Genomic DNA, 27323 nt, shown 5'->3' on the forward strand with positions numbered 1-27323 from the left:
ATACAGTGCCTCCCAAGGTGAGCTCTGAGGAGAAACCTCTGACACACACGAGATGCAGCTTGAATACATGCAGGTGAGCCTTCCATTCCCAAGAGCAGCAAAAAGTCAGACCATCCAAGAGAGTGTGACTAGCAGAAAGCACATCTTAAACAACAGGAAAGGAAAACAAAAGCCCCAACAGATTTCTAAGGGAAAAGCTTCCTCCTCACATCACCTGCTACAGCTTTCTTTGAATAAAGCTGCTCCAATAGCTCTGACCCTGAAGAAACCTGTCCTTCCTGAGGGTGTGAAAACTGTGTCTGCTCTGAGGGCGTTATGCAATGCCCATCGTGAGCCTGACTTTTAAATCCAGTCCTCTATAATAACTTCAGATAGGGAGTGCCCACATGTGTTTTAGAAGCAACTCCTATGCCATTTGCTAATGTATTTTTATCAATTAGCAAAGGAATTAATTTTTCGGAGAGTAGTATTTTTAGGCAAAACATCCAGTCAGAATAAAGACAAAACAAACATGAATAGAAGAATAACACACAGAAAATGAACACTGAGACGTTCACTGTCTACTAAACTAACCACACTGGCATTAATTGTAGTTTCAGGTTGTGGGAGCCCAGCAGTTTTCTAATGAACAGTATTTAACAAAATACACACATTGCAGAGTTGCAGAAATATTTTAAGGATTACTCACAATAAAAAAAAATAAAAATGCTGGGGTAAAAATTATCAGTCATGGCATACATATTTGGGACACCAAGTTTTGCTACACCTCTTTTACACTCCAATTAAGCAAAAAGATAAAAGTCTAAGGGCCTGACTACAACAATGTAGTCAGTAGAATTAGATATTAATAGTAATTAGCACAAAAGAAGGAGATATGAAAGAATAAACATTTATCATGTAATAAGGCAGCTATCTCCCACATTTAAAGTTAAACCAAACAAGTATGTTTCTAGTGCTGTCCATAGATAGCTGTCATTAAATAGTAATTTTTAAGGTCAATTTTATCAGTAAGTTGAACGATACACATTAGATAATTTTCTTACAAGAACTTCAGAACTGAGTGCAGAGATTTAAAGCCAAAGAGAGAACATACTTACTCTATCCTACGTGCTGCCAGTACGAGGAAAGTAGTACTCAAGAGTTCGGATGCGCAGAGAAAGGAGATAAGCAGCCTCGGGTTAAAATGTAGCACCCCTGTCCCAGTGTTACTGCCCTGTGCTAACACCCCATTGACGACACCGTGCAGCTAGCCAATGAATGGGAAAGTCCAGATATTCCAGCCGGGAAGAGGGGACAGAACCTTGCATGCAAACAGTCTAGGATTGAGGACTAAAAACTTTGTGGAGCAGAAGCAGCACATCCCATTGTTTCTAAACATGCAAAATAAATTCTGTTTCATCCCAGGGTTTGTTTTTTTTTTTCCATTAAAAACTGTTTAGTAATCAGACTGGAAACAGTCTCTTTGTGTATAAAAAAGAGGCTATGCATTTTTGCTATGCAGAAAAATGAGACTATGCCTAGTCCTATGCGTATCAACAGTTAGAAAGAATAAGGTGCACGATGCACATTTACGTTCCATTACGCATACTGCTTAAAAACAGTCATACAGGCTTGAAGATTCAGTGACACTGTTGTCATGCTGGCAACTCAAAGAATCACTTTGGTTTTTCCCTCTGAAGTAATGTATTCTAATACTACTGTCAGCTGAAAAAAAAAAAGACGCAAAGCATGAAGTTTTATATGGGAACAAGTAAATAGAACAAGCCATGTGTCATATCTTCAAACAAAATGCAGCCATGTTGTAACAAAATGTGAGTAAAAAAAATAAGTTTCAGCCATTTCTTTAGCAACTAATTTTATTTGTGCATCCCACAAATGGTATTCTTTATTTAGGGATGAAGCTTTCATAGAACTTCTGTTGGCAATCCCTGTTTAGCAGGCTCCGATTTAGCAAATGGCAGCCTTTCTTTTTCTTGCTGACAAAGAAGGACGTTGTGTAGGCCCTCTGCTGCCCAGCAAGACCTCGCATTACAAATGAAAGTTCCAAGTGATGTTTCATTTTGTCAGTAATCCAGGAATCAAAAACTTGTTTTCAGAAGACTAAAAGCCGTTCACAAGGTAGGTGTGAACCCTTATGTGAGGATTATCACATAGGTTTTTTTTAAGCAATATGTGAAATCCTTAAAGATTCCAAAAGACAGTACATAATTACCTTCATCAACCATTGTCTGTTATGGTAAAGTAGGAAGACATGTTTGTTTAAAAGAGATTTTAAAATAAACAAAAGTGACATTTCAGGCAAAGGTCTATTACTAGATCCTTTTATGAAGTGGGAACAGGAAAGCAGAAGTAATCTAATCACTCCATACATCCAGGAGGAAGGGACATGAAGAAAGAGTGAAGACAAGCTGATTTCCAGAACCTGTCCCTGATGATGCCAGCAGTAAGTCAGCAGAGACAAACATCAGCCTAAGGACCTTTATCCTCCACAAAAGGTAAGGCTCACCAAGAAGATGGTCAACTCTTACACTAGAGGTCAGGGCCTGTGAAACAGAGAAAATAAAATGAGGAAGACAAAACCAACAGTATCTGAGAACTTTCCCCATCCTGACTCCCCAAAAAGGCACACTGAGATTTCAAATACAGGTAGAAGTGAGTTGAGTTTACTATTTTAGGGAAGGGACAGGAGCCACTAACTATTTCTCAAACTGATCTTGTGCCCAGAATGAGGGGTTAAACTCAGCTCCTTGGCTGTATTCATGAAGACAACTCCATGAGAAAATGTGAACTTCTCAAGCAATTTCTTCCCAAGGTTCAATTTCATATCATAAGTGAGTGGTGCAAGTTACCTAAGTATTTTATCTCAACTAGGTGGAGTCTTGCAATAGGAAGCCATTGCCTTATTACTTCAAACCTAACTAAACTGTAAGAAGGTGCAATTAAAATATGATCTACGCAATATAGCACAAACAATAAAGGGTATGACTGGTTGCAGCTCACTGCTTCAGGTATTGCTTTGTATTTTTTCAATTAGGCTCCTGGTTGGTTTCCTCTAAGCTCCCGGGTGGAGCACATTTCACTTTAGTAAGCCTAACACATCCCATCTCAAAAACCTGTGTGAAAAAGGTGCCACAAAACGAAGTTGTTTAGGAAGATACTTTTCAGTGTCTGTATCAAAAAAATCTGAGCTGAGAGTGGACAGACAACGATAGCACACAGGTGTATTGAAAATGTGGTACTGTGAAGCATCCAATGTGCTTCAGCCCTTCAGTAAAAGGTGCTTAAGCACATTTACATTCTGCTGTGAAAATTTACACATGCATCAAGGATGGACCCATTCATATACCTTGCTGTTACTGAAATGGGATGTCATGAACCCAGACACGCTATCTTTCCTCTTACTGGCACCACTGCTGACTTGAACATAGTCAGTTTACTAAGATTTCATTAAACTAACCTGAGCAAAAACCCCTCAAACAATCCAAAACAGTTTTCTGTAAGCTGAACAGGTTTCAAGTGCCATCAGCCAAGGGCAAGAGACACAGTAAGTAGATAAGACAACAGAGCTGAGCAAGAGAATCTGAGGGCAAGACCTGCCTTGGAGGCAGCAAAAATCTACTCTATCACTGTACATGTAACATCTAACCCTAGCTGCAGCCTATTTAAGAGCTGCAATACCTTAGCTTGCCAACACTTGGGATTCAGGAAACCTGATGCACACATTCAAGTTTCTTTATACCAAAGATACCATCTTTGCCCAGAGCATCTTAACTCCTATGCTGCCTAAGACTTAAGCTACAAAGTGGCCCAGCAGTGACAGCAGGCCGAGTGATTTCTTAGTGTCCACCAGACGTTATGAGAGCACACAGGTCTCATTACAGGAGGTGAGCTCCGAGCCGTCCCTCTCAGTTAACCTCTGCCAACTGCTGGACCCTGTTCAAGTGCAGAAACAAAGTGGAGGCTGAAATGTGCAAGCTGTAGGTTCACCAACTGGTGTTTCACAATTGGCTTACACTGCCCTTCACCAGTGCAGCTTCCCATTGGTCCCACCAACTTCTCCACCTCCAGTCTCTCCTTCCCCTCCTTCCCTCTCCCTCCCATGTGTGCCAAGGGTGTGTACTCACTTGGATCAGGCAGTCAGTAATGCTGGGAAGCTAACACTACAGCAGTATCCAACACAGTAAAGTAAAAAAAAAAACAAACCCAACAAAAAAACAAGACCCCCAACAAAAACAACACAAAATCCCCCATAGATAGCTAGATAGATATACACATATAAAGGAAGTATTTTTCTGACAGTTCAGTGACCTAAACTAAGTCACTAGAGGGATGCAAGAGTACAAAGGAAGGAGCAGAGAGGGTGAAAAGAGCTTGTTTTTGCTGCTGCAAACTGCTCATCAGTCCACCTGTCCTGTGCACTGCATCCTCAGATCATCCGGATTGATCAAATGTCGTAACTCAATTAGTGACAACGTTGCTTCACAATTTACCTTCGCACCCAACTATTCATTCTTACCTCTTGGCCAGCCTGTTTAAGGTCACAGGGTAAGTTGGATCAGAGAATGAAATGAGGGCTGTGGAGGAGAAGAAATTCATCAGTCTCCAAACATTTTTCCTATGTGAATCAGTTTCCAGAGGGAACTCACCTGCTAACTGTGCATGCAGCTCTGGGGGTGTAATGGTAAGTACAAAAAAAAAAAAAAAAAAAAAGTCAGACATCCAGCTGAGCACCTAAATTGGCAAAACGGCCAAAGCACCGTGACAGAACTGCAAGTTTAGCATAGGGCAGCATTAGACTCGTCCAAAAGGAAAACAACACAGCTTTGGAGAACTTTTAATTTCCTCCGGTTTCAATACCAAGAAGTTGCTTATGGAGTTCAGAAGATTCCAGAATCAGCTGACATTATGGATTTTCATTATAGCTTTGGGCTTAAATAAGATTCTTTTGCTTGTGTGTTATTCTTTAGGACTGATTCCTGGCTCTCACCTGGCCACATAATGTGGTGTGTAAGACAGCTTTATAAAACAAGCAAACCAGAAAAGTCATTATTATCTGTGCTTCACTCCTGCAGAAACTAGAGCATCGCACTGAAGGCCTGAATCAGAGGTGAGAATAAAACATGCCTTTCATGGCCTGAACTGAGGATCTGCAAGACAGTCTTACCTCCTGGTGTGATCCTCTGAATGGATGGGTGTTTCCTAGGCAAACTGTTACTGCAAATTTCACTGCTAAAAATAAATGGAGCTTAAAAATTGTATTGCCCTTCCCCAAAGTACTAAATTTTGACAAAGGCAAAAATCTGGAAGTGATCCATGTGTTTCATCATCAGAGCCTCAGCAGAAGCTACTAGGTGAGAACCATAACGAGCAAAGGAAGGGAGAAATGCCCTGTCTGTGTCACTATTTCAGTTATACACACAACATAGTGAAGTAAGTATTAACTCTGTTCATTAATTTCAAATATCTACTGAATAGATTAAGGAGGGAAAAAAAGAAAAAAAAATAGGGACAGTGCTGAAGTTAGTAAGCCCCCAGTTTTGCAAACTGCAGGGAAAGAATCAAAGCGAGTCAAAGTCCAAAACCAAGATAGGTTAGAAGTTTAATATTTACTTTAAAGCAAATATTTCACCACTTTCTCAAAACCAAAGAGAGTAGAGAAGCGAAAAAAAAAAAAAAAAGCTGTGTGCATTTAAAAGCGCAGTACATTTAAAAACGCTACACACCGCTCTCCGTAGCAATAAATCTGAGCAGGAGACGGGCAGCTAATATATATATATACACACACACACATATATGCTATGCACAAATAAACCGCCAGCAACCAGCTCTTCACGTGCCCTTTACCACCATAGACGCGGGTCAGAGCAAGGGCCCAGGCTAACCCAAAGCTGCTCAAGTTTTCAGGCGAGGTCCGCGCTCCGCGGCGCCCTGGGAGCAGCGGAGGCCGGCAGGAAGGTGCCGCGCTGTGCCCCGGTGGGCCGCCCCGCCATTTTACCATGCGGGCAGCGGGGAGCACTTGGTCCCGCCGCCACGGTGCCCCTCCCGCCCCGCTGCCTCACAACCCGGTCGCGGGAGGCTGGCAACGAGTAGTCACACCGATATCGAGCGGCCGGTGGGACAAGCCCGTCTCTAGAGCGAAATAAAAACTTACTTTGCTTCAGGGAGATTTTAAGGAGAGGAAAGGCATCCTGCGCCGCGCCGCAGCCAAAAACTACAGTACCCAGGAGGCCCCGCGACATGGCGGCGGGTCGCCCTGGGGGCGGGAACTGGGAAGCAGGGCTGGAGGGAAGGAAGAGTCGTCGGTGTGTCAGCTTGGAGATACACAAATAGGTGTTTGCACGTAAATTTTTCAGGTCTAGAAATATCTACCGCTGGGGGCGGCTGCTACTTTGCAAGCCTGTTGCGTCGGGCAGGGAAGGTGCTAGAGCCGGACGAAAAACATTATGTAGGTTATTGTTTTTACTTTAGGAAGTAGAGTACTCAAGAGGGTTAACGTGATGGTTTATGAAGTCAGCTGGATAGGACTGTGCAAAGATTGATTTTGTTTCTATGTGAATCCAGGATGTCCGTTCAGGGCAGTCAGTATGTCTTCAAGTACTGGGCAGGAGCAACTCTTGAATTTGTACCACACTGAAGTTTCTTCTTTATGAAACCAAAGAGTATTGGGTAACTTTTAAGTCAAATTTACCATTCAAATTGTGCAGTAATACTGCTAAGAAAACAAGATTTGATCCACAGTTTTGCTTCCCCCTCACTATGTGCTATAATGTTAAAACCTGACTTTTCTGCAAATTAGCTCATGAAATAGAAGTTTAGTAAATATTAAGCACATTCTTGACTCTTGCTATAAAAAGGACGTTACATGAGTAGATGCTCCACTTGTAGTATTGATAATTGCAGCAGTACTGCTATTAGTAAGGTCTCATAATACTTCATAAATTGAATGCTAAATATATTGGCAACAAATACTGGTTTTGACATGACGAGAAAAAAACCATTAATTAAACTGAAACCTACCTAATACCTAACTGAATTTTAAAAAACTGCTTAACTAAAGGGGGTTTTATAGAATGATCAGAGATGGGAAGTGAAAGCAAGAATTGTTTTTTTCATGGAAAGCTGTGGATCCTCACGAGTAGTGACCGGCGGTTATCAGTTTGTGCTCATTTTTATGGAGACAAAGGGAAATACGCAGCACATGCTAAAATCCTTTTTTGGCTTATTTTGTCTATTTCCTCATGATTTTCCTTATACAGATGGAGGCCTGCACTGTTAGGGATAGCAGTATAGTTAAGCTTCTTTGAATGAATTAAATTAAAAAGGGTCCATTTCCAGAGGATGGGCAGGCATGTTTGTGGTGTAAGTCCCTCTTGGTGCACATGGGACATGAGTTCTGTAACTGGAACTGCTTTTCTGTCTGAAGCCCTAACACAGGCTAAGTTACACCAGTCAAACAAGGTGTTCTCTTGAGTCCAGCTGTGGGTTTTTTTAAAGGAGTGAATTACCATCACATTGTGTTGAAAGCTCTGTTTTTGGGGCAAGGTCCGTGCTAGCAACCTTATGCTTGTATAAAGCATTACTACTTGTTTCTGGGTAAAAACATGCCAAGTCTAGGCAAGGCCATTTGCATCAGAGGAATCTAAATATGTCTGAAATTGTTCAAGTGAAACACTTTCAAACTTTATCTCATTGAATACAAAAAAATCAGAGAGTGTTCTACTAGTAAGATCTGAAATATATAAATGTTGGCATAGCATGAAAGGTACGAGTTATTTGTGAAGGGGCTTCTTAAATATAAGTGCTTTCTATTTTAAATGTAATCAATCGACTGTGACATAAAAGTAAGCAAAGTGATCCAAGTATCAGGTCCGTTATTTTTCCAGAGTTAATACCAAAGCAGGCTGCCTCCCAGCAATACACAGTAAAGAACAATGCCACCTTTAAAGGGTCTTGCAAGTTAGTATTAAACCACATGGAATTTGAGGCCAAATCTGCAAATAAGGGCCACAGGAGTAATGAAACGTTTGTACTTCATTTTTGACGTCTTTTGCATTTATTTCAAGTCATCTAATCCCCCTGAATTACTACTTCATGACACAAGAAACTGTATGGGGGACGTCTTCCAACCATAGGGTTCTGGGGGTTTACAACATTGAGGATGCCAAAGTCGTATTTGTACATATATATACTTGAAAATTGGTTTTAGGGCAGCATGAAGGGGATCTCCAGAGTGGCTGTACTCGAACAAATTTATTTTGGTGCGTTCCAGCAAAACACCTCAGAGAAGATATGGCTTTGCAAGTGGGCTGAGGCCGGGGACGGCCTTCACTCAGTTCTCATTTATTTATTCACAGCGGCGGCGGCATTTTCCTTCTTTCTTTGTTCCTTTAATTTTTCTCCCATCTCTTGGGGCGCCCGCCCGCGCTGCTGCCTGGCCCCGCAGCCAGCCCCCGGAGCACATGTGCGTGTCACAGCCGGGCCGCCTGCTCTCACGGCGGAGGGGGAGGGCGCCTTTCGCATGGAGCTGCTTGGTGAGGGCAGCGTAGCGCCGGGCCCTGTGATGCAGCACTCGTGTGCGGACAGGCCCCCCTGCTAGGCGCTGCCTGCACTCGGCATACGGGGCGGCGGAGGCGCGGGGCTTGGCCCCGCTCCATGGAGACCAATGGCATCACTCCCACCCACCCCCACCGGACCCGAGCCCGCCGGAACGCACAGCCACACGCTTCAGCCCACCATGGCCCCGCCACCGCCGCTCGAGCCTTCGGCGAGGTGAGTGCCAGCCGCCCAGCGTCTCCGCGGAGGCCCAAACGGCTCCGGGCCCTGGAAGCTGCTGCAGACGGCCGCGATCGCGACGGGGAAGCGGGTGGAGAAGGGTGGTTGTACGTATGGGAGAGACGGGACGGGGACAGAACCGCGGGGACTGGCGGTCACAGGACACCATGGTGCCCTCCACCGACTCCCCCTTCTTTTCCTCCCCTCCCTGTTCACCCAGGGGCTCAGGCGCAGTTTTTCGGTGTACGGGACGCGATAGGGGCCGAGAAAGGCGAGCGGGGGAGCTCGTCGGTATGGGGGCAGAACGGCAGTTAACGGTCTCATTTGGGGGGACTGGGGGCAGGGCGGCCCGCCGGGGCATCGCCAGGCTGAAGGAGGGGGAGGGGGCGCGGCGCTTCTGGCGGGGCGCCGGAATGCGCGCTCCTGCCTGCTCGTGGTGGCGCGGACGGTGGCGGAGGGGGCCGGGGAGGTGGGGGTGAGTGCAACAACATGGCGCCGCGGCGCGTGCCTGAGGGGGGTGGGGGGAGCGGCGAACTTATGGGAGCCAGAAGACATATTTCCCCCCCCCTCCCCCCAGCGGACGCCAGACGGGCCTGGCGCTCTATGGCGTTTGCTCTGCGCTAGAGCGGCCTTCCGGAGGCCTGGGTAGTTGTTCCCCCCACTTCCTTTACATCATCCGTTAGAGCAGCCAATCACGAGAGGACTTATAGCGAGGACGTCAGAAGGGCTCTTGGCCCCTAGTTACGGTGGTGCCTTGTGGGATGTTGGAGGCCTTTTATCTCGGCAGGAAGGAAAGCGGAGCGCCGGGGGCGACACCGGTGCGATAGGGCTGTCATGGCGACTAATATCGAGCAGATCTTTCGGTCCTTTGTGGTTAGCAAATTTCGGGAGATACAGGAAGAGCAGCAGCAGCAGCAGCAGGGCGGGTAACGAGATTGTCCGGGTCGGCGGGGGAGGCGGCGCAGCCGCGTCGGTGCTGGCGCCGGGGCCTTGCGCGGGGGGGTGGGGGGGTGGAGAGGAGGGCTGTGCTGGAAGAGGGGAAGTGCGCGGGCCGCACTTCGGGACGGAGGGAGACGAGCCGGGGCTTAGGCCTTTTACGAGTTGTTTCGGTGTCAACATGGCGGGTCGCGGGGGCTCGCGCCCTTGCGAGCGTCTTGAGCAAAAACACGCGCGGCGCCGGGGGGGGAGGGGGCGCCCGTGTGTGTAGAGGGGAGCGGGACGGGCGGACGCACACGTTCTTTCATGGTGAACGCATCCCCGTTTTAACTTAACGGATGGTCGGTGTTGGCCTTTTTTGTCGGGGCAAGGGGGGAAGGGCGAGCGTCCGTGAGATTTGTCGTGCTGATCTCACGGCATTTAAGATGGCCTAGTTTTTCCTAGCCTTATCTCGCAAATTAAGCAAAATCTGCTGGGGAAGAGTGATGGGTGCTTATTTTGTGAGGGCAGTCTATACAAATTTTACAGAAAAGGGACTTTGGCATATCCTAGAACATGTTTTCTTCCCTTGTGCCTAATACCCGGTTGTCAGAACGTTTTCTGGTGTGAATAAGCAACATTTAGTCAAAAGGTAGACGTTTCAATAAAAGTGTGGCTTCTTCAGGAGGCAAAAGTACTGTTTTGAAGGGTTGAGTATAATAAATGCTTAGGAATTTTTTAAAAATAAAAAAGGCTTAAAATTGCTTGTATTATGTTGATATTTTTTTTGGTTAGTGGAAAGGTAGAAGGCCAACCCAATGGTGACACAATCCCAGGTGAGCAAGCCAACCCTTCAGATGACACTGTTGCTGGTGCTGGGAGTCGTCAGAGTGATCAGATAGTGCAGAAAATAGAGGAAGTGCTCTCTGGAGCCCTTGATACAGAACTGCAGTGCAAATCAGGTAAATGAAAACACATCTGACAAATATGTTCTCGCTTAAGAAAGTTGTCATAGTGCTTAAAATTGAATCAGTTTTACAGAGCTGGAAAAGCACTTTTCAGTACTGCTCCTCTCACCGAGCTTTGTCTAACAAATTGTGTATTTAATGTTTAAGTTTCCTTTTTAAAATTGTCTGCTGTGATTTACAACTGTGGATGGACAAATCAAGAATTTAAAAATTGAAGCTGGTTACTATGTGGAAGCATTAGTTAGTGTCCAAAAAAGTTATTTTTCTCTCTATTGCAATAATGCTAAAAAATACAAGTAGTACCCATTATATATATAGAACTGTGCATTATATTGAATATATACCTACTTCGGAGTCTCAATGAGCAGTTCTCACTAACAAAGCTGGTACTGATGAGTAGAAGCTATTTGTTGTTTTGGATTAGTGTGTAAGATTACATCTAAAAATAATTAGTTAGAATTCAGGAACTGGTTTGTCAGAGTAAGATGCTTTGTTGTTTTATAACGAATAATATGCTTATCTTTAAAGCATAGATACTCAGATTGCAGTCTTGCAAAGGTTAAGAGATTTTTATGTTGCCATCTCGTAAGTGCTATGAATTACTGCATTCATTATGCCAAAAAGTTGCATATGAATATCCATTTACATGGGACTTTTCCTTCCTGTAAAATTTCTGAATTGGAAGAGTTAGGTAGATGAAGGCTCTAATTATTTGATTTCTAATTTTTTGGAGTTGAAACATAGATGATTTGGTAAGTATAGTTCTAGATTTTTTTATTGTTACTATTTTTAAGATGCAGCATAGAAAGTTATTTTGAAAATTCTGTTTGCAAGATTTTGAAATTACTTTCTTTTATGTACAGTGGCTTGTTTACCTTGAGCATTTTCAACAGTCTTCCATTTATGTTGCATAATCAGCACTTGAGGCTGACATCTGAGTTCTTTTGTTTTTTTTTCTATTTTTTTTCTGTTGCGGAAGAATGGGGCAAGCTAAAGGGGTAATAAATGAGATCTATTAATGTGAAAATTAACTGATGGTAAACTTCCCACTGTTCATATCTGAAAGGAGTTAATGTTGCTATTAGACAGCATAGATTACCTAAAAACGTGTAGAGAAAGATCAATTTGGCTGTGCTTCATAGCCTCCTTTAACTTCATTCATGACATTGTGGAAACTATCTTTTGTTAAGCTGTTTATTCTGTAAAAATATGTGTGCTTAAACCAGTTTTTTATGAAATCTTAAGTAATTTTCATTGCAATTACCAAAGGGTTTTTTTGAATGATTTTGCTAACTTTAATGATTTTGTTGACTTAAAAGACTATGCTTTGTAGTCAGAACCAGGTTTTAATTGGAAAATCCAGATTGCTGCACTGGCGATACAAGTATAATCACTGAAGACAACATGCAACCAGACTTGAATATGTAGCTCGTATTTAACAGAAATTATAATAAATCAATTTAATGGAAGTGCCTTTCTTACAAAAACATAGCACTAGATCCAGAGAAGGGTAAGAACCTAACACATGTTCAATTCATAGTGAAACGATGTATAGAATTAAAAAAAGGGTCTTCCTTTTGTCTTTTTTCCTCAATGATTGATTGTCCTTGCAAGTCACCTGAATGTATTAGTTAATTCTCTGTTTGAAGCAAAGGTTCTATTAGGTACTTGTAGGTTTGTAGTTACTTGGCAAAACTGCAGTCTGATCTGAGCAGTTGGTTGCCCACAGTGCCTTAATGCTTGTATGGGATGGGGGAGGCAGATGCTGTTTGCCAAAGTTTCTTGGAAGAACTTACCTAGTGAGGAACCTAATCAGTAAATATGCATAAGAGAATTTTTAACACAGTAGTAACATTGGGCTCGCTCACAAGTTAAAGTATAATAGGCAATGATGGGCTAGTCACACTTTATACAATAAACATTCCACCACTTAGATAATTTGTCTGTAAAGTGGTGAAATCTTGTTTGACTTCTGTATACATCTAGGTGTAGTTAAAAAGTACATCTCCAGTCTCCTGGAAGAATGCACTGCCCAGCTGAATACAGGTATCCCAGCTGCTTCTTGGAAAGAGATGTTCGCACTGGAACTGTTGCTGACCAAGAATATTTAGTTAACTCTTTGAAAGAGTTAGTTTGAAACTAGTTAGTTTTGCTTGAAGTGACTTCTGAGAGGAAGGTTAAGAGGGCTGGAAAGGGAATGTGTGCTATTTGTATATGGTAGTTTAGTGGGCTTATGTTTTTTTGTACTTCTGTCTCTATACTTGGTCACTGGTGTAAAAGATTTCTTTTAAAATGCAGCTTTAAGAACGTTTACAAGGAAAACATATATTTACTTTTTTTTCAGATGTAGAGAAAAATACTGTGAAAAATAGTGCTCAGTGTACAAAAAGAAGCTCTACTGCTGAAGATGAAATTCCTAAGAAAAAATCAAAGAAGAACAAGAAACATAAAAGCAAGAAGAAGAAGAAAAAGAAGAAGAAAAGGAAGAAAGAGAAAAAGCATAAAAAGCAGCCAAAGGAGTCAAAGTTGAGTACACGTCATGGAGACCAGGCAGACTTGCAGCCTGCATCTCAGTTGATGCCAGAGAAATCAAGCTCCCAGCTGACTGTACAGCATGGAGGATTTGGGGATGCAAATCTGTCTGTCCACTTGCAGCCAGAAGAACTGTGCTTAAAAGCAAGTGAAGAGCTTGATAGACAAGCTTTAGGACTTGTTTCTCATTCAAGAACTGATTCTCAGCAATCTCTGGAAAACCTTGGAAATGAGAAGGGGACTTTGTGTGCAACAAATCCTCCATTTAGATTAGAAAACAGTCAACCTGATACGCAAGAAAATGCTAGTATAACTGTTTGCACTGGAGAGGAACAAATTAAACAAACTCATGAAAATGTTTATCCTGTCGCTCTTAATGCAAGTGAAAAGAGTGTTCTTGTTACTGGAAATGATATTTCGTTTAGCATCTTGTCTGGTGTTGCCAATAAATCTGAAATGCAGAAAGATTCAGCAGGAACTCTAGCTTCAGAGGTAACAGAGGCACTAAAAGGTTCAGAAGTTACTCTGAAATGTGAAGACACTGGGGAAGTAAAAGCTTTGTATACAACTCTCCAGCCTGAGACCATGGAGGTATTGAAATACTCTGAACCATCTAAACAATCTGTGGCACAATGGGGAGCAAAAGAGTTAGAAGCAACTTCAGACGCTGCATCTTTGGCAAGTGATGTGACAACAATTCCTAAATCTGCAAATCAGGCAGATCTGAATACTGTGACGGTAGTTCACATGGATACGGCCATGGAAGAAGTGAAAATTCCAGAAGCAACTGAAAAATCTCTGCCTATGGGGAGTGTGAGAGTTTTGGAAGAAGCTCTGCAGCCAATTGCTGTAGTAAAACCCCAAATTTTGGAAAAAATCATTGAACCTCTGGATGTTGCAGCAGAAGATGTCAGAGCAGCTCGAGAAGGTCTGCAAGTTGAAGCAGTCAGAGATGTGGAATGTACCACTGATCCTGCAACAGTGCTCAATGCTTCAGGAGTGTTGCTACAACCTAAAGTCTTGATAGATAGAAGAAGTGTGGATGGACCTCGGGAATCTGCGTTTCCAGCAGAATTGACAGATGTGAATGTGGCTACAGGGGCAGAAGGTTTAAGAGCAACTTTAGAGCCTGGAGCAGTTGTGCAGACTTTCATTCCCCAAACAACTCCAGAAATCCAGATGGCAGAAGGTTTTAAAGGTCCACAAGCAACCATGGAAGTTGCACCACTAGCAGGAGTAAGAGGTCAAGAAATAAGTCAAACTACTCTGCAACTGGAAAATACCAACACTTCACAAATTTCAAATGTGAGAGGTTTGAAAGCAACTGCCCTGTCTTTGCAGAAAGAAGGTGTGAGAGAAGATATGGCAGGAGTAGAAACAGACTCAGATGCCAGTATTGTAGCTATGAAAGTAGGGTCTGTGAGAGCAGTGAAAAGCTTGGAAACAGCTCTAGGACCTGTAGCTGAGACAGAAAAGAAAGATTCAGAAGCAGGCTGGGACAGAGCGGGGATAGAGACAAAGGCATCTTCATCATACCTACACATGAAAGATGTGAGAGATTCAGGTGATACAGTATCTGTAGATATGGCAAAGGCACAAGCTTTGGAAGAAATCTTGCAGCCTGGAACCCTGGCCATGGCGAGTGGCTTAGGAGAAAATGTGTGTTCTGAAGCCAAAATTGGTAGCAAAGTCTTGGAAGCAAGTCCAGGACTTTTTGCCTTAGAAGAAAAGTCAGAAAGGACACCTGAATCTGTGGTTCTAGGTATCAGCATGGAACCAACAGCAGGAATGATGCATTTTAAAACCACAGCAGAGAGAGAACCAATCCATGCAGAAACAGGTGCAGAATCTCTTGGTGCAAGCAAAACAGAGAGTGTCATCATTTCGCAGCCTCAGGTTATGATGCATGCAAGAACCTTGCAAACTGAGTTGTTGCGGGAGATAAAAGACTCTGAACTAGCTACCAGTTCTGCCACTGTAGAAGTGAGAAGTTTAGAAAACTTGTCAGAAGTCCAGGCCATTGCAGAGGTAAGAGATGTGGAAGCAAGATCAGAAACTTCACGCTTAACACAGATAGTTGTGGAGTCTGAAAAAAAGACTCTAACACAAGGCTTGGAAAGGAGATTAGTGTCTGAAGCAATACTAGAACCTGTGCAAACCTTAAAAGCAAGTTCAGGATCTGTACAGGAACAAATAGGAGGTTGTTCAGAAACAGAGTCTTTCCCCAGAGTAGAAGAAATAACTGTGGCACCAGAAACAGTAGCAGAAGTGACAAACTTGAAAGCTGATGAGGGAACTCAGGGACCTACTGTAGAATATATAATTGCATCAAAGAGGACAAGTTCACAGAAAAATGAGTCGTTTCTTAACAATGCAAAAGATTTGGAAGAAGCTTCAGAAACTGAGAAAGGAATAACAACAGAATATTTGGACCCAGTATCAAAAGCTAGAGAAATTAGCTTGATGGAAAGTATGCAAGAAACTGCAACAGTAGAGGTGAAAGATTTTGAAACTGTGCAAGAGCCTGAGATACACATGGATATCCAAAGCTTGGAAACTTTGCAACGGTCTGGAAATACGGAGGTGATAAACGTTGTAGGGGATGCTTCAGAAGCTGTTCCAGAATCTTTGCACAGTAAAAAGCAAGAATATCTGCAAGCTTTTCTAGAAGCAAAACCTGCTGCAGAATGGAAGAGTACAGAAGAGGCTCCAGAAATTTTGAGTGCTGCTGAGGTGAGATCTTCTGAAACAGTTTCAAAACCAGATTTGGAAGCAACACTGGAGCATGAAGTGGCAGCAGAAGCACAATATGCAGAAGAGATGCTGGATCAACAAATGGAAGATGTGAGAGTTCGAAGTCAGTCTCAGGAATGCAAGATAATAGTTGACAAGGAAGATGCAGAGCAAACTCAGGCATCTGAGCCTTTAATAGAAGAAACAGACTTTAGTGTTTCACATGCAGTAGATGAAAAAGATTCAGCAGGGACTTCTGAATCTGAAATAATCAGAGACACAAACCATCTGGAAGCAACTCCAGCTCATGTGGTAGAAACAAAAGGTTTAGAAACGGCTCCTCTTTCTGAGACTGCTGTAGAGCTCAAAGATGCAGAAGAAGCTGTAGGACTTGAGACAGAGACAACTGATGCAGAACCAGCTCTAGTAACTGAGACTGTTACAGAAGCAGTTCCCGTACTTGAGGCAGAAGCAAGCCAGTTGGAAGTTATTCCACAGGCTGAGGCTGTCAAAGAGGCAACTCCAGAACAGGAGTCAGAGAAAAGAGATTCAGAAACATCTGATGTGCAGCCTGATGTGGCAGCGCGAATGAAAGAGACTCTAATGAGACTTGAGAAAGTTATTGAAAAAAGTAGCCATAGAAGCAGTGATAAAAAACATGATGCAAAGAAACAAAAAAGGAGCCGCTCCAAGTCTCAGTCCAGGTCTAGGAAGCGGAAGAAAAAATCAAGGTCACGTTCTACTTCCAGACGTTTGGCCTCTAAAAGAGCACGTTCTAGGAGTAGAAACTACTCAGTTTCCAGGAAAAAGCATTCCAAATCTAGATCCCCATCTGTTGAGAAGAGTGAGAGAAGAGTGTCTTCCCGGAGGTCCAGGCGCAGACGTTCTGTGTCATCTGACCGTTACAGGTCTAAATCCAGATCAGCGGAAAAAAGAGGAAGCAGATTGTCCTCTGGGAGGTCCAGACACAGACGTTCTAGGTCATCTGACCACTACAGATCTAAATCCAGGTCAGTGGAAAAGCGACTGTCCTCTCGAAGGTCCAGGCGTAGACGTTCCAGGTCTTCTGACCGCTACAGATCTAAATCCAGGTCAGTGGAAAAGAGACTGTCCTCTCGAAGGTCTGGGCGCAGACGTTCCAGGTCTTCTGACCGTTACAGGTCTAAGTCCAGGTCGGTGGAAAAGAGACTGTCCCCTCACAGGTCTGGGCGCAGACGTTCCAGGTCTTCTGACCGTTACAGATCTAAATCCAGGTCAGCGGAAAAGCGACTGTCCTCCCGAAGGTCTGGGCGCAGACGTTCCAGGTCTTCTGACCGCTACAGATCTAAGTCCAGGTCAGTGGAAAAACGACTGTCCTCTCGAAGGTCTGGGCGCAGACGTTCCAGGTCTTCTGACCGCTACAGGTCTAAATCTCGGTCAGTGGAAAAGAGGGGAAGCAGATTGTCATCTTGGAGATCACGCCGCAGACGCTCCAGGTCCTCTGACCGTTCTAAATCTAGATCTAGGTCCTCAGAAAAGAGAGGAGGCAAAGAATACTCATGGAGGTTCAGACATAGAGGATCTGGTTCTTCTGATCGTTCAAAGTCTAGGTCAAGATCTGTTGAGAAGAGAGGTCGGAAGGCATCTCTACGGAGGTCTAAACGTCAGCGCTCGAAGTCCTCTGACGGTTACAAGTCTAGGTCCAGATCAGTAGAAAAAAGAGATCGAAAGCAGTCATCGCGGAAGTCTAAACGTCAGCGCTCAAAGTCCTCTGATGGTTACAAGTCTAGATCCAAATCAGTGGAAAAGAAAAAGGAGTCCTCACGAAAATCTAAGCGTCGACGCTCAAAATCTTCTGAACATTACAAGTCAAGGTCCAGGTCTGTTGAAAAAAAGCGTAAAGAATCTTCAAAAAAATCCAAACGGAAACGTTCAAAGTCCTCTGATAGTGTTAAATCAAGGTCCAAATCTACAGAAAAAAGAGAGAGTAAGTTATCCTCAGAAAAGGGCAGTGGCAAGCATGTGAAGTCATCTGAACTTCAGGAATCAAGCAAATGTCTTGAAAAAGTAGAAGTTTCTGAATCTTCTCTTGTAAGTGAAGGCAGCTCTTCCAAATCCTCTAATGGTCCCACGTCAGTGTCTCTGTCTGATGATAGAATAAATGGCCCAGAGCTGCCACCAGCATCTGAAAGGGAATTTTCTAAAACTTGTGATAATCTTGAAGAAATGCCAAGTCTGCAGCCTTCTGTGATACCTGAATTTGATAGCTCCAAACCTCCAGATGACCAGGAATCCACACCTGCAGAAAAAACACAGGTTTCAGAGCTTTCTATGACATCTGAAAATGGATCAGCTGAAAAAGCAGGGGCTCCAGAGTCTCCATCACTACCTGAACTTACATACTCCATATCCAAGTCAAGATCCTCATCTGTTGAAAAAGGAGATCCAGAAACTTCATTAATAACAGAACTTCAGTTCACCACATCCCATGAAGATGAGTCAAGATCTGCCTCTCTCAAAGAAGTAGAGGGTCCAGAGCCTCTTCCCACACTTGAAAGTGGATGCTCTGTATCTTCTGATGATTACAAGACAGTCTCCGCTGGAAAAATAGGGTCCTCTGTCGTATCTGAAAGCATACCATCTGACTTGTCTGATGGTCATGAATTGAGACATACCCCTGCTGAAACAGCAGCGCTTCAGAAGTTTTTTCAAGTACCTGAAAGTGAGTCTTCCAAGTTGGCTGACAGCCCTGAATCTTTTGGAACAGCAGAGATTCAAAAACATTCTCTGGCACCTGAAGTTACATGCTCCGTGTTCCCTGATGTCTGTCAGTCAGCCTCCTTGCCTATTGAAACAGGCCGTATGGAGGAGCCATCTTTGTCTTCTGACAGGGGATGCTTCAGGTCTCCTGATGGACATGTATTAGGATCCAGCTTTGCTGCAGAAACAGAGGAGCTTCCATTGCTCTCTGAAGATGGGTCATTCAAATCACCTGATGGAAATGAACAAAGATCTTTATCTATTGAAAAAGTCAAGGCCTCAGATGCTTCTGTGACACATGGGTGTGATCCTGTTGAGATCTCAGATGACTTCATTTCACCATCGTCATCTGAAAAAATGCAGGAAGTTGTACTGACAACTGCAGAACAAAGCTGCAAGTCTTGTGAAGTTCATGAATCCAGCTCATGTGTTGACAAAGATACAGACGGTCCAAAACTTTCACAAGTACTTGAAACTGACTGCTCTGAATCTTCTGAAATGCGTGAATCAAGATACCTGCCTGCTGGAAAAATGGAAGGTACAGGATCTGTCTTGATGTCTATGAGTGGAATTCCTGTGTGCCGTGATAGCCATAATTCACATAATTACTTTGAGAAAACAGAAAGTGCAGAACTGTCTGCTCATGGATGTTCTGCCTTCCCTGAAGGCTATAAACTGGCATACACCACAGCTGAAAAACTAGAGATACAGAAGCCTTTTCTCACAGGGGAAAGTGAGTTCCCTAAGTCTGCTGATACTCGTGATTCAGTAAGTACACCTGCTGAAAAATTTCAGGCCCCATTGACTTCTCTGACATCTGATGGTGGGCTTTTCCTGTTGCCCCGCAGTGAAGAATGTAGACATATCCCTGAAGCAGAAGCAGAGGTGCAAGAGACATCTGAACTGAAATGTATTGCATCCCAAGATGGCCACAAGTTGAGATCTGCCTATGATGAAGAAACACAAGTGCAGGAACCACTTGCATTAGTGGAAAGCAGATGTTCTGTTGCCTCTGATGGTCGTGAGTTGACATCTACCGCTTTTGAAAAAGTTGATGCAGAGGAGCCTTCTCAAATGTCTGAAAATGAATACAGAATAGTGCTTGATGGCCCAGAGTTGACATCAGTCCCTGCTGAAAAAAGAGAAATGCGGGAACTTTATCAAATGTCTGAAGAAAGATGTTCAACGCCTATTGAGAGCCAGGAGTTGCAGTCACCTGCTATTGAAAAGATAGAAATGCAAGAGGGTGCTCTAACATCTGAAAATGAGCATGCTGTATCTTGGGAGGCCCATGATTTGAGATCTGGCTCTCCTGAAAAGCCAGTGATGCGGGAGGCTTCTGTAGTACCTGACAATGAATATGCTGTGGCTTCTGAAGATCATGAACTGCTGTCTTCCATTGCTGAAAAAACAGAGGTACAGGAGCGTTCTCTGCAGTCTGAAAATGAGTATGAAGGCCAGGAAATGACAGGTGGACTTGCTGAAAAAGAGGTGCAACAGCCTTCTCTGATACCTGACAGTGCATATACCATCTTTCCTGATGACCAAAGATTACAGTGTACCTTTCTTGAAAACACAGTGGTGCAGCAGCCTTCACTAGTATCAGATAGTCAGTATGCTGCATCCTCTGAAGAGCAGGAGTTAGGCTCTGCTGTTACAGAAAAAACAGAGGTGCAGGAGTGTTCTTTATTGTCTGAAAATGAATATGATGTGTCCCCTGAAGGCCATGATTTGAGATCCAGTCCTGTTGAAAAAGGAGAAATGGAAGAACCTTCAGAAACATCTGAAAGTGAAAGTTCAATGTCCACTGATAGTCACGAGTTGCAGTCTGCTGTTGTTGGAAGAACAGAGGTTCAGGAGTTATCTTTAATGTCTGAAGGTGAGTGTGCCATGTCACCTGAAAGTCAGGAGCTGCAGTCTAGCCCTGCTGAAAATGTAGAGGCTAAGGAACTGTGTCTGACATCTGAAAATGAACATGCTCTGTCCCATGAAGAATATGAATCAAAATTGAGTCATGCTGAGAAAACTGAGGACATGGATTCTTTGACATGTGAAAATGATCAGGAAGTAAGATATACTGCTGTTCAAAATGTAGATGTGCAAGAGCTTTCCCCAGTACCTGAAAATGAACATACAGCATCCCCTGATGGCCAGGAGTTGAGATTCCCTGCTGCTGGAAAAGTAGGTGGTCTAGAATCTTTGACTCTAAATGAAAGAGCTTCCATGTACCATGATGATTTGAAACCCATCCGTCTTGAAAAAACAGATGATGCAATGCCTCCTTTAGTGCCCGAAAGTGGATGCTCCATGTCTCCTGATGGTTACAGTGTGAAATCTGGCCCTGGTGAAGAAACAGGGGATCTAGAGCCCTCTCTGATGTCTGAACGTAGACATTCCACATCCTCGTATCGGGAAGATCATGAGCTGAAATCTCCTATGGAGGAAGAGGGTCTGGAGTCCTTGAATTCTGATCATAGACGATCTGTGTCCCCTGAGGCCCATGACCAGAAATCTACTGTAGATGAAGAAATAGATGATCTGGAGCCCGCTTTGACATCTGAGCATAGGCGCTCCACGTCCCCTGATGAGCATGAGTCAAGATCTAGCATTGAAGAAGCAGAGTATCTGGAGCAGTCTTTGACAACAGAACGTAGATGCTCCGTGTCTTCTGATGAGCATGAGTCAAGGTCTACCACTGGGGAAGAGTTAGAGGATGCAGAACGCTCCTTGACAGCTGAACGAAGAGACTCCATATCGTCTGATGAGCATGAATCGAGGTCTACCACTGGTGAAGATGCAGAAGATGGGGAACCCTCTTTGACAGCTGAACGTAGACACTCCACATCCTCTGATGATCGTGAGTCAAGGTCAAGTGGTGAAGAAGTAGAGGATTTGGAACCTGTGACAGCTGATCATAGATGCTCTATGTCTCCTGATGGACACGAGTCAAGGTCAACCACTGGTGAAGAAGCAGAGGACCAGGAACTCTCTTTGACAGCTGAACGTAGACACTCCACATCGTCAGATGAACGTGAGTCAAGGTCTACCATTGGTGAAGATGTGGAGGATATGGAACCCTCCTTGACAGCTGAACGAAGAGATTCCACATCATCAGATGAACATGAGTCACAATCTACCACTGGTGAAGAAGCAGAGGATATGGAACCCCCTCTGACAACTGAACATCAACGTTCCACATCCCCTGATGGTCGTGAATCAAGGTCTACCACTGGTGAAGAAGATGATGTGGAAGCCTCCTTAGCAGCTGAACGAAGAGACTCCACGTCATCAGATGAGCATGAGTCAAGGTCTACCACTGGTGAAGAAGGTGAGGATATGGAGCCCTCTTTGGCAGATGAAGATAAACATGATTCCATGCCTCTTGAGAGGCCGGAGGAACAGGACTCTTCCTTTATACCCGAAAGCAGGCATTCTGAGTCTTCTGAACGTGAAAAATCTAGATCCAAGTCTGTTGATCAAACATCTGACAAAGAGTCTTCACAAAGATCTGTAAGCAGACACTCAAAATCTCCTACTGGCCAAAAAAGTCGATCCACATCTGTAGAAAAAGCAGACAGAGAGTCTTCGCGGAGATCTAGACGTAAACGTTCCAAGTCGTCTGCTCGCCAGAAGAGTAGATCCACATCTGTTGAAAAAACAGCAGATGAGTCTTCACGGAGGTCGAGGCATAGACGCTCCCGGTCCATTGCTCACCAGAGGAGTCGATCAACATCTGTTGAAAAAGCAGCAGACAAAGAGACTTCGCGGAGGTCTAGACGGAGACGCTCTAGGTCCACTGCTCGCCAAAGGAGTCAGTCCAAATCTGCTGAAAAAACAGCAGACAAAGAATCTTCACGTAGGTCTAGAAGCAGACGCTCCAGGTCTTCTCAGCGCAGATCCCAGAGATACGATGCAGAATCTCACTCTAGACGGAATCGTTCTAGATCAGTAACACGGAGAAGAGCATCAAGATCAAGATCTAATCGTCGCTCTCGGTCTAGCTCATTGTCCCGTTCAAGGCACAGGAGAAGGAGTAGGTCAAGGTCAGCATCAAGAAGGCGACGCTCTTTATCAAGAGACAGGCGTAAGAGATCCCAGAGAAATAGATCAAGATCTACTGACAGAAGAAGAAGAAGATCAGATTCCAGAGATCGTAGAATATCACTCAGATTACGGAGCAGGAGTCGAACACCTATTCGTCAAAGGCGATCAAGGTCAAGAGGAAGAAGACGGAGCTCTAGTAGGTCACCAATACGACTACGGCGATCGAGATCTTCAGGGAGAAGAAGATACAGCAGATCACCTGATCGGCGCAGGTCAAGGTCATCAGAACGATTTTCAAGCAGGTCACCTAAACGTCTTACAGACTTGGGTAAGTGATGCTTTTATTTTCAATAGTTCATAGTTAGGTGACAACTGTCATTTACATGGTCTTAATTTTATTATTTCTGCATAGCATTCATAAGGATTTTTATAGAATGCACTGGGTTGGAAGGGACCTCTAGCAGTCATCTAGTCCAACCCCCCTCCAGTAAGCAGGGACATTCCCAACTAGATCAGGTTGCTCAGAGCCCCATCAAGCCTGACCTTGGAAATATTTTTCTTCATTACTTTTAGATGGTGAATTTTATACTGGAGCTGAATCAGTGCTTACCATTTGGATGAAAGTATATTTAGAGCAGGCTATATCTTGCTTATAGCACTTCTGTTCTTTGTAATACCTTGTAAAGGTCAAGTTTCATGTTTTCCTAAGGGCAGAAGGGCATGAAAGACCATCTGAAACTAAGCGCCAGCTGGGTAGTTCTTTGCTCTCTTTGTCAGTTGTAAACCCTTGTTTATTTTTTTCCATTATTCTGTCTTGTGTCTTTACCTTGGTAAGAACTTAGTGGGAAGGCAGACTCATTTCCAAAAATATTTTTCAGCCTAGCTGTCTGGAAAATAAAACATCCTAAGGAACTGCATCTTTTCTCTGTGACTGGAGGAAGAGAGGTCTTGTAGTTTTCTTAGGTATTAAGTTGTGTAAGGAAAGAGAAGGTTTTAATTTGGAGAGATGAGTCTGTGAGGAAGCCGCCTTTTTTTGATCTCAGGCTCTAATCTTGTCTTAAAAGTTACTGTGGAAGCCCCTCTGCAAGAGAAGTGTTTTTGTGCAGAAAATGAGAGTTAATGAGCATCCTTGAATCACAAAGTCACAGAATGTTAATGGCTGGAAGGGACCTTGAAAGATCATCTAGTCCAATCCCCCTGCCAGAGCAGGATCACCTATACCAGATCACACAGGAATGCATCCAGACAGGTTTTGGGTATCTCCAGAGAGGGAGTGGTGTAGTTTTAGGATTTTTGTAAAGCTGAGATAGTGGTAACTCATTCATTTTCAAACAGGCAGATCACATAAGACTTCATTTCATTCCGTTTCTGTGATAGGGCGACATGATGTTTTCATTAATAAAGCAGAATGCTATTTTATTAACAGCTTTGCATATAACTGTATTTTATTTAGTCTGCCAGAAATCTTTATTTATTATTCAAGTAAGAATCTGTAAAAATAGTAACTTTGATTTAAAAAAAATATTTCTTTTAGACAAGGCCCAGCTACTTGAAATAGCTAAAGCTAATGCAGCCGCTATGTGTGCTAAGTCTGGTGTTCCCTTACCGCCAAGCCTGATGCCTTTGTTATCTCAAAAGAAGGACGACAAAGCCAGTCAGAAGTCATCAAGAGATACATTGAAGGAGCTCACTGAGGTAAGCAGGAGCAGTGTCAAGCCTGAAAATAAGTAGGTGGGTTTTTTTTTTTGTGACTACTAGGCAAGGTGTCATTCTGTGTGCAGGTAAGGGTGTGGTTTGCGTTTAAGCTGTCTTGGGGTTTGAGTCCTCATTCCATATGCAGCTCTTTTTGAAGTCAGGAAAACAGGCATTTTAATTCCATGGAAATCCAGTTCTTTTGCTGGTGTTAGTTTTGATTCTGTTCTGCTTTTCCACAGATTGGTGGTTTTTGCAGGCCTGTTAATAAAATGCAAATCTTTCACCTTAAGTTTTTGGTTCTGGTGTTGTTAGTTATGTTCTTGTGTTAGCGAATTTGAGGTCGGTAAATGTTATTTGTGAATTGAAAATCAAGTGCCCACTTCACATAGTTCTGTATTTTTTAATTTGTACTTCTTGGCTGAAGTCTGCAGATGGGATGGTTTTGTTCTGATTGTGGGGAAGAAATTGCTACTTGTCCTTTTACTGTCATAATGTCATTTTGTTCTATTTCATAATTTCCCCCTATGTTGTTTTTTTTTTAGAAACTAAAGAAAATCTGTAAAGGAAAAATAAAAGTGTCCTTTTATTTTTTTCTTTTTTTTGCATAACTAGCATGACAGTTCTGACATACCTGTTTATGGAAATAATATTTGAAGTTAGGCAATGTCAAATTGCTTGGAAGTAGTTTCTTAGTTGTGTGTGGGCTAGTGGAAGCAGGAGTACTTGCCATTGTAAAAGCTGAGATTATGCAGGCATCTTAAGTGGCTCTTAATGTAACCAACCGAGATCCAGTATAGCTAGTAGCAGTCTGATAGCCCCAAACCTGCCCCTTCCTTGCTCATTCCGACTATGAGAATCTGCTGGATGCTATTACTATTCTGTTGAAACAGAATTAGCCACAGAAGCAGTGCAGGCCATTGGCTTATGATTGAGTGCTTAAGTGGAGAACCCTGCCAGAGTCTGTTCAGCTTCTTACAAATTTGGAGGCATCGTCTTTCTACTTTGCAGAATAACCTGAAATTGGACATGCTATTTAGATTTAGTTGGCAGCCAACTAATAGCTATATACAATACATTTTGTTTATTAGGTTTCCAAATAGCACAGGCTTTTCCTGTTGCCTAAAGAACGTGCTTTAATCATTTTAAGTGTGCAGGAGTGTAAAAGAATATTTTATAACGATGTCTAAGAACAGTGCCATCAATGTGACTTGATTTTAGTGATAAAGCTGCTTGTTCACTCCTTATATGCCAACAATCAAGTCATCAAACAGATGTGATTTATGAACTTGAACTAGAATCAAATCAGATGATGACTTCACTTTGCAAGTAGTATTTTCCCAATTATTATGTCCCCAAGTGTCAATTTTAAGTCTACTTCTCATGAATGAGAACCTCATAGAAGCATGATAGTAGACTGTAATGTTTTCAAATACATTTTGAACTGAGTTATAGTTGCTGTTGGTAAGCACTCAGTGCAGATAACCATGATCAGTGAAGAGTTTTGCATCATAAAATTCTGGATGCTCTGGAACATCTCTTTTTTAAGTTCTTACTTGACCACAGCATCCCTATAGCACTTACAGTCAACTTCTCACTTTTGTACCTGGCCAAAGTCAGTTTCAGAAGAAATCTGACATGTCTCAGAGCTGTTGTCCTGACTGGGTCCCTGCACTACCAGTGGAACTTAGAATTAGTAACTATTAATTCTTAGGTTTTCCTCTGTAGCAGTTTTGTGAATTGTACTGAAGTTTCTATCAGATTGCAGTACGCTAGCTACGTGGGTGCCAGAAAACCAGCGTGTTCCTGAAATGTTAGTGCTTTTAGATGCACATCCCGCAGATAGCACTGTGTAGCATGTTTCACTGTATGCTCTTTGAAATCTTATGTCTGTAAAATTACTCACTGTATGAGTGTTTATCAAACCTTAGGTAATTGGTAATGTATGCAAAATGTCAAAAGTTAAATACATTGACATTGCTAACAGAAAACCAATTTTTAGAGAAAGTGGTGTTTTTTTTGTATGTTTTGGATTGAAAGTCAAGATTTATTCAGACTTTTTCTATTTTTTTCTATTTTTACATTCTTTTAGAAATGCAAGAAGATTGCTCAAAGCACAGACGATGTGATAGTGAACAAACCTCATGTTTCTGATGAAGAGGAGGAAGAACGTCCTTTCTATAATCATCCTTTTAAGCTCAGTGAACCCAAACCTATCTTTTTTAATTTAACTGTGAGTATTTCTTTTATTTTCAATATTATAAACTGTGTTTATCTCTAAATAATGCAAGTAATTTTACAGAAGTTAAACAGGGATTGATAACCATGGTGAAATTGCACTGTGGTGTTGTTAAAAGTAGTTTTGCCTGTGGTAAGAAACTTCCCCACTGTCTGTGAAATTGTGGTAGCTTCCATAATTGGATTAAAACATTTTTTAATTTTTATTAAAGTCTTTGCAGCTTAAATGACATGGAGAGGATTGGTTTTACTTCATGTTTTCATTACAAAATATTCAGTATGAATTTACAGACAGTGTTGGAATTGGGAAGTCCTTTTGGAACAGCATTGCTTTTCTTTAACAGACAAATCAAAACCCCCCTAGCAAAATTCTAAACATATGTTGAAGTGTTTTTAAATAGAATGATGCCTTCAGCTTTGTGTGAAAGTCTGCTTTGACTTTGCAGAGTATAAAGTACTATAGAAGTATTAATAAGTTAATTGGATATCTGAATAGCATTTATATTTTTATGCTCAAATATATATAGCTTGTGGCATGCACAAAATAAGCAATGTAAGATGGAAAGTACATATAGATTTAGCCTTTACGTTGTGCTGCTAGAAATGTGGTACGACAAGCCTTGGGAAACCTTGAGATCTGTACAGGCTCCGAAGAGGAGTGTTCTTCAGTGGTTATAGCCTGCTCTGCCT

The 27323-nt window shown here is 42.8% G+C and overlaps 1 protein-coding gene across 6 annotated transcripts in view; it reads left to right on the plus strand.

Moving 5' to 3' along the window:
* The first annotated feature begins 8716 nt into the window (after nt 1-8716).
* The window catches only part of SON (SON DNA and RNA binding protein), a 37328-nt gene continuing 18721 nt past the window's right edge, over nt 8717-27323 (plus strand). For 5 of the 6 annotated variants that reach the window (XR_008489124.1, XR_008489125.1, XM_054381950.1 and 2 more), the window contains exons 1-5: nt 9538-9698; nt 10483-10649; nt 13000-23031; nt 24238-24398; nt 26488-26628. Coding sequence is in view for 4 of the 6 variants with exons in the window: in XM_054381950.1 (XP_054237925.1) it covers nt 9607-9698; nt 10483-10649; nt 13000-23031; nt 24238-24398; nt 26488-26628 (10593 nt within the window). In the remaining 2 variants the exon portion in view is untranslated. Of the gene's footprint in view, nt 8770-9537; nt 9699-10482; nt 10650-12999; nt 23032-24237; nt 24399-26487; nt 26629-27323 lie in introns of those variants that run through there. The other variant, XM_054381957.1, reaches the window with a different exon arrangement.

Source organism: Indicator indicator, chromosome 1 (assembly GCF_027791375.1).
Source record: "Indicator indicator isolate 239-I01 chromosome 1, UM_Iind_1.1, whole genome shotgun sequence".
NCBI lineage: Eukaryota > Metazoa > Chordata > Aves > Piciformes > Indicatoridae > Indicator > Indicator indicator.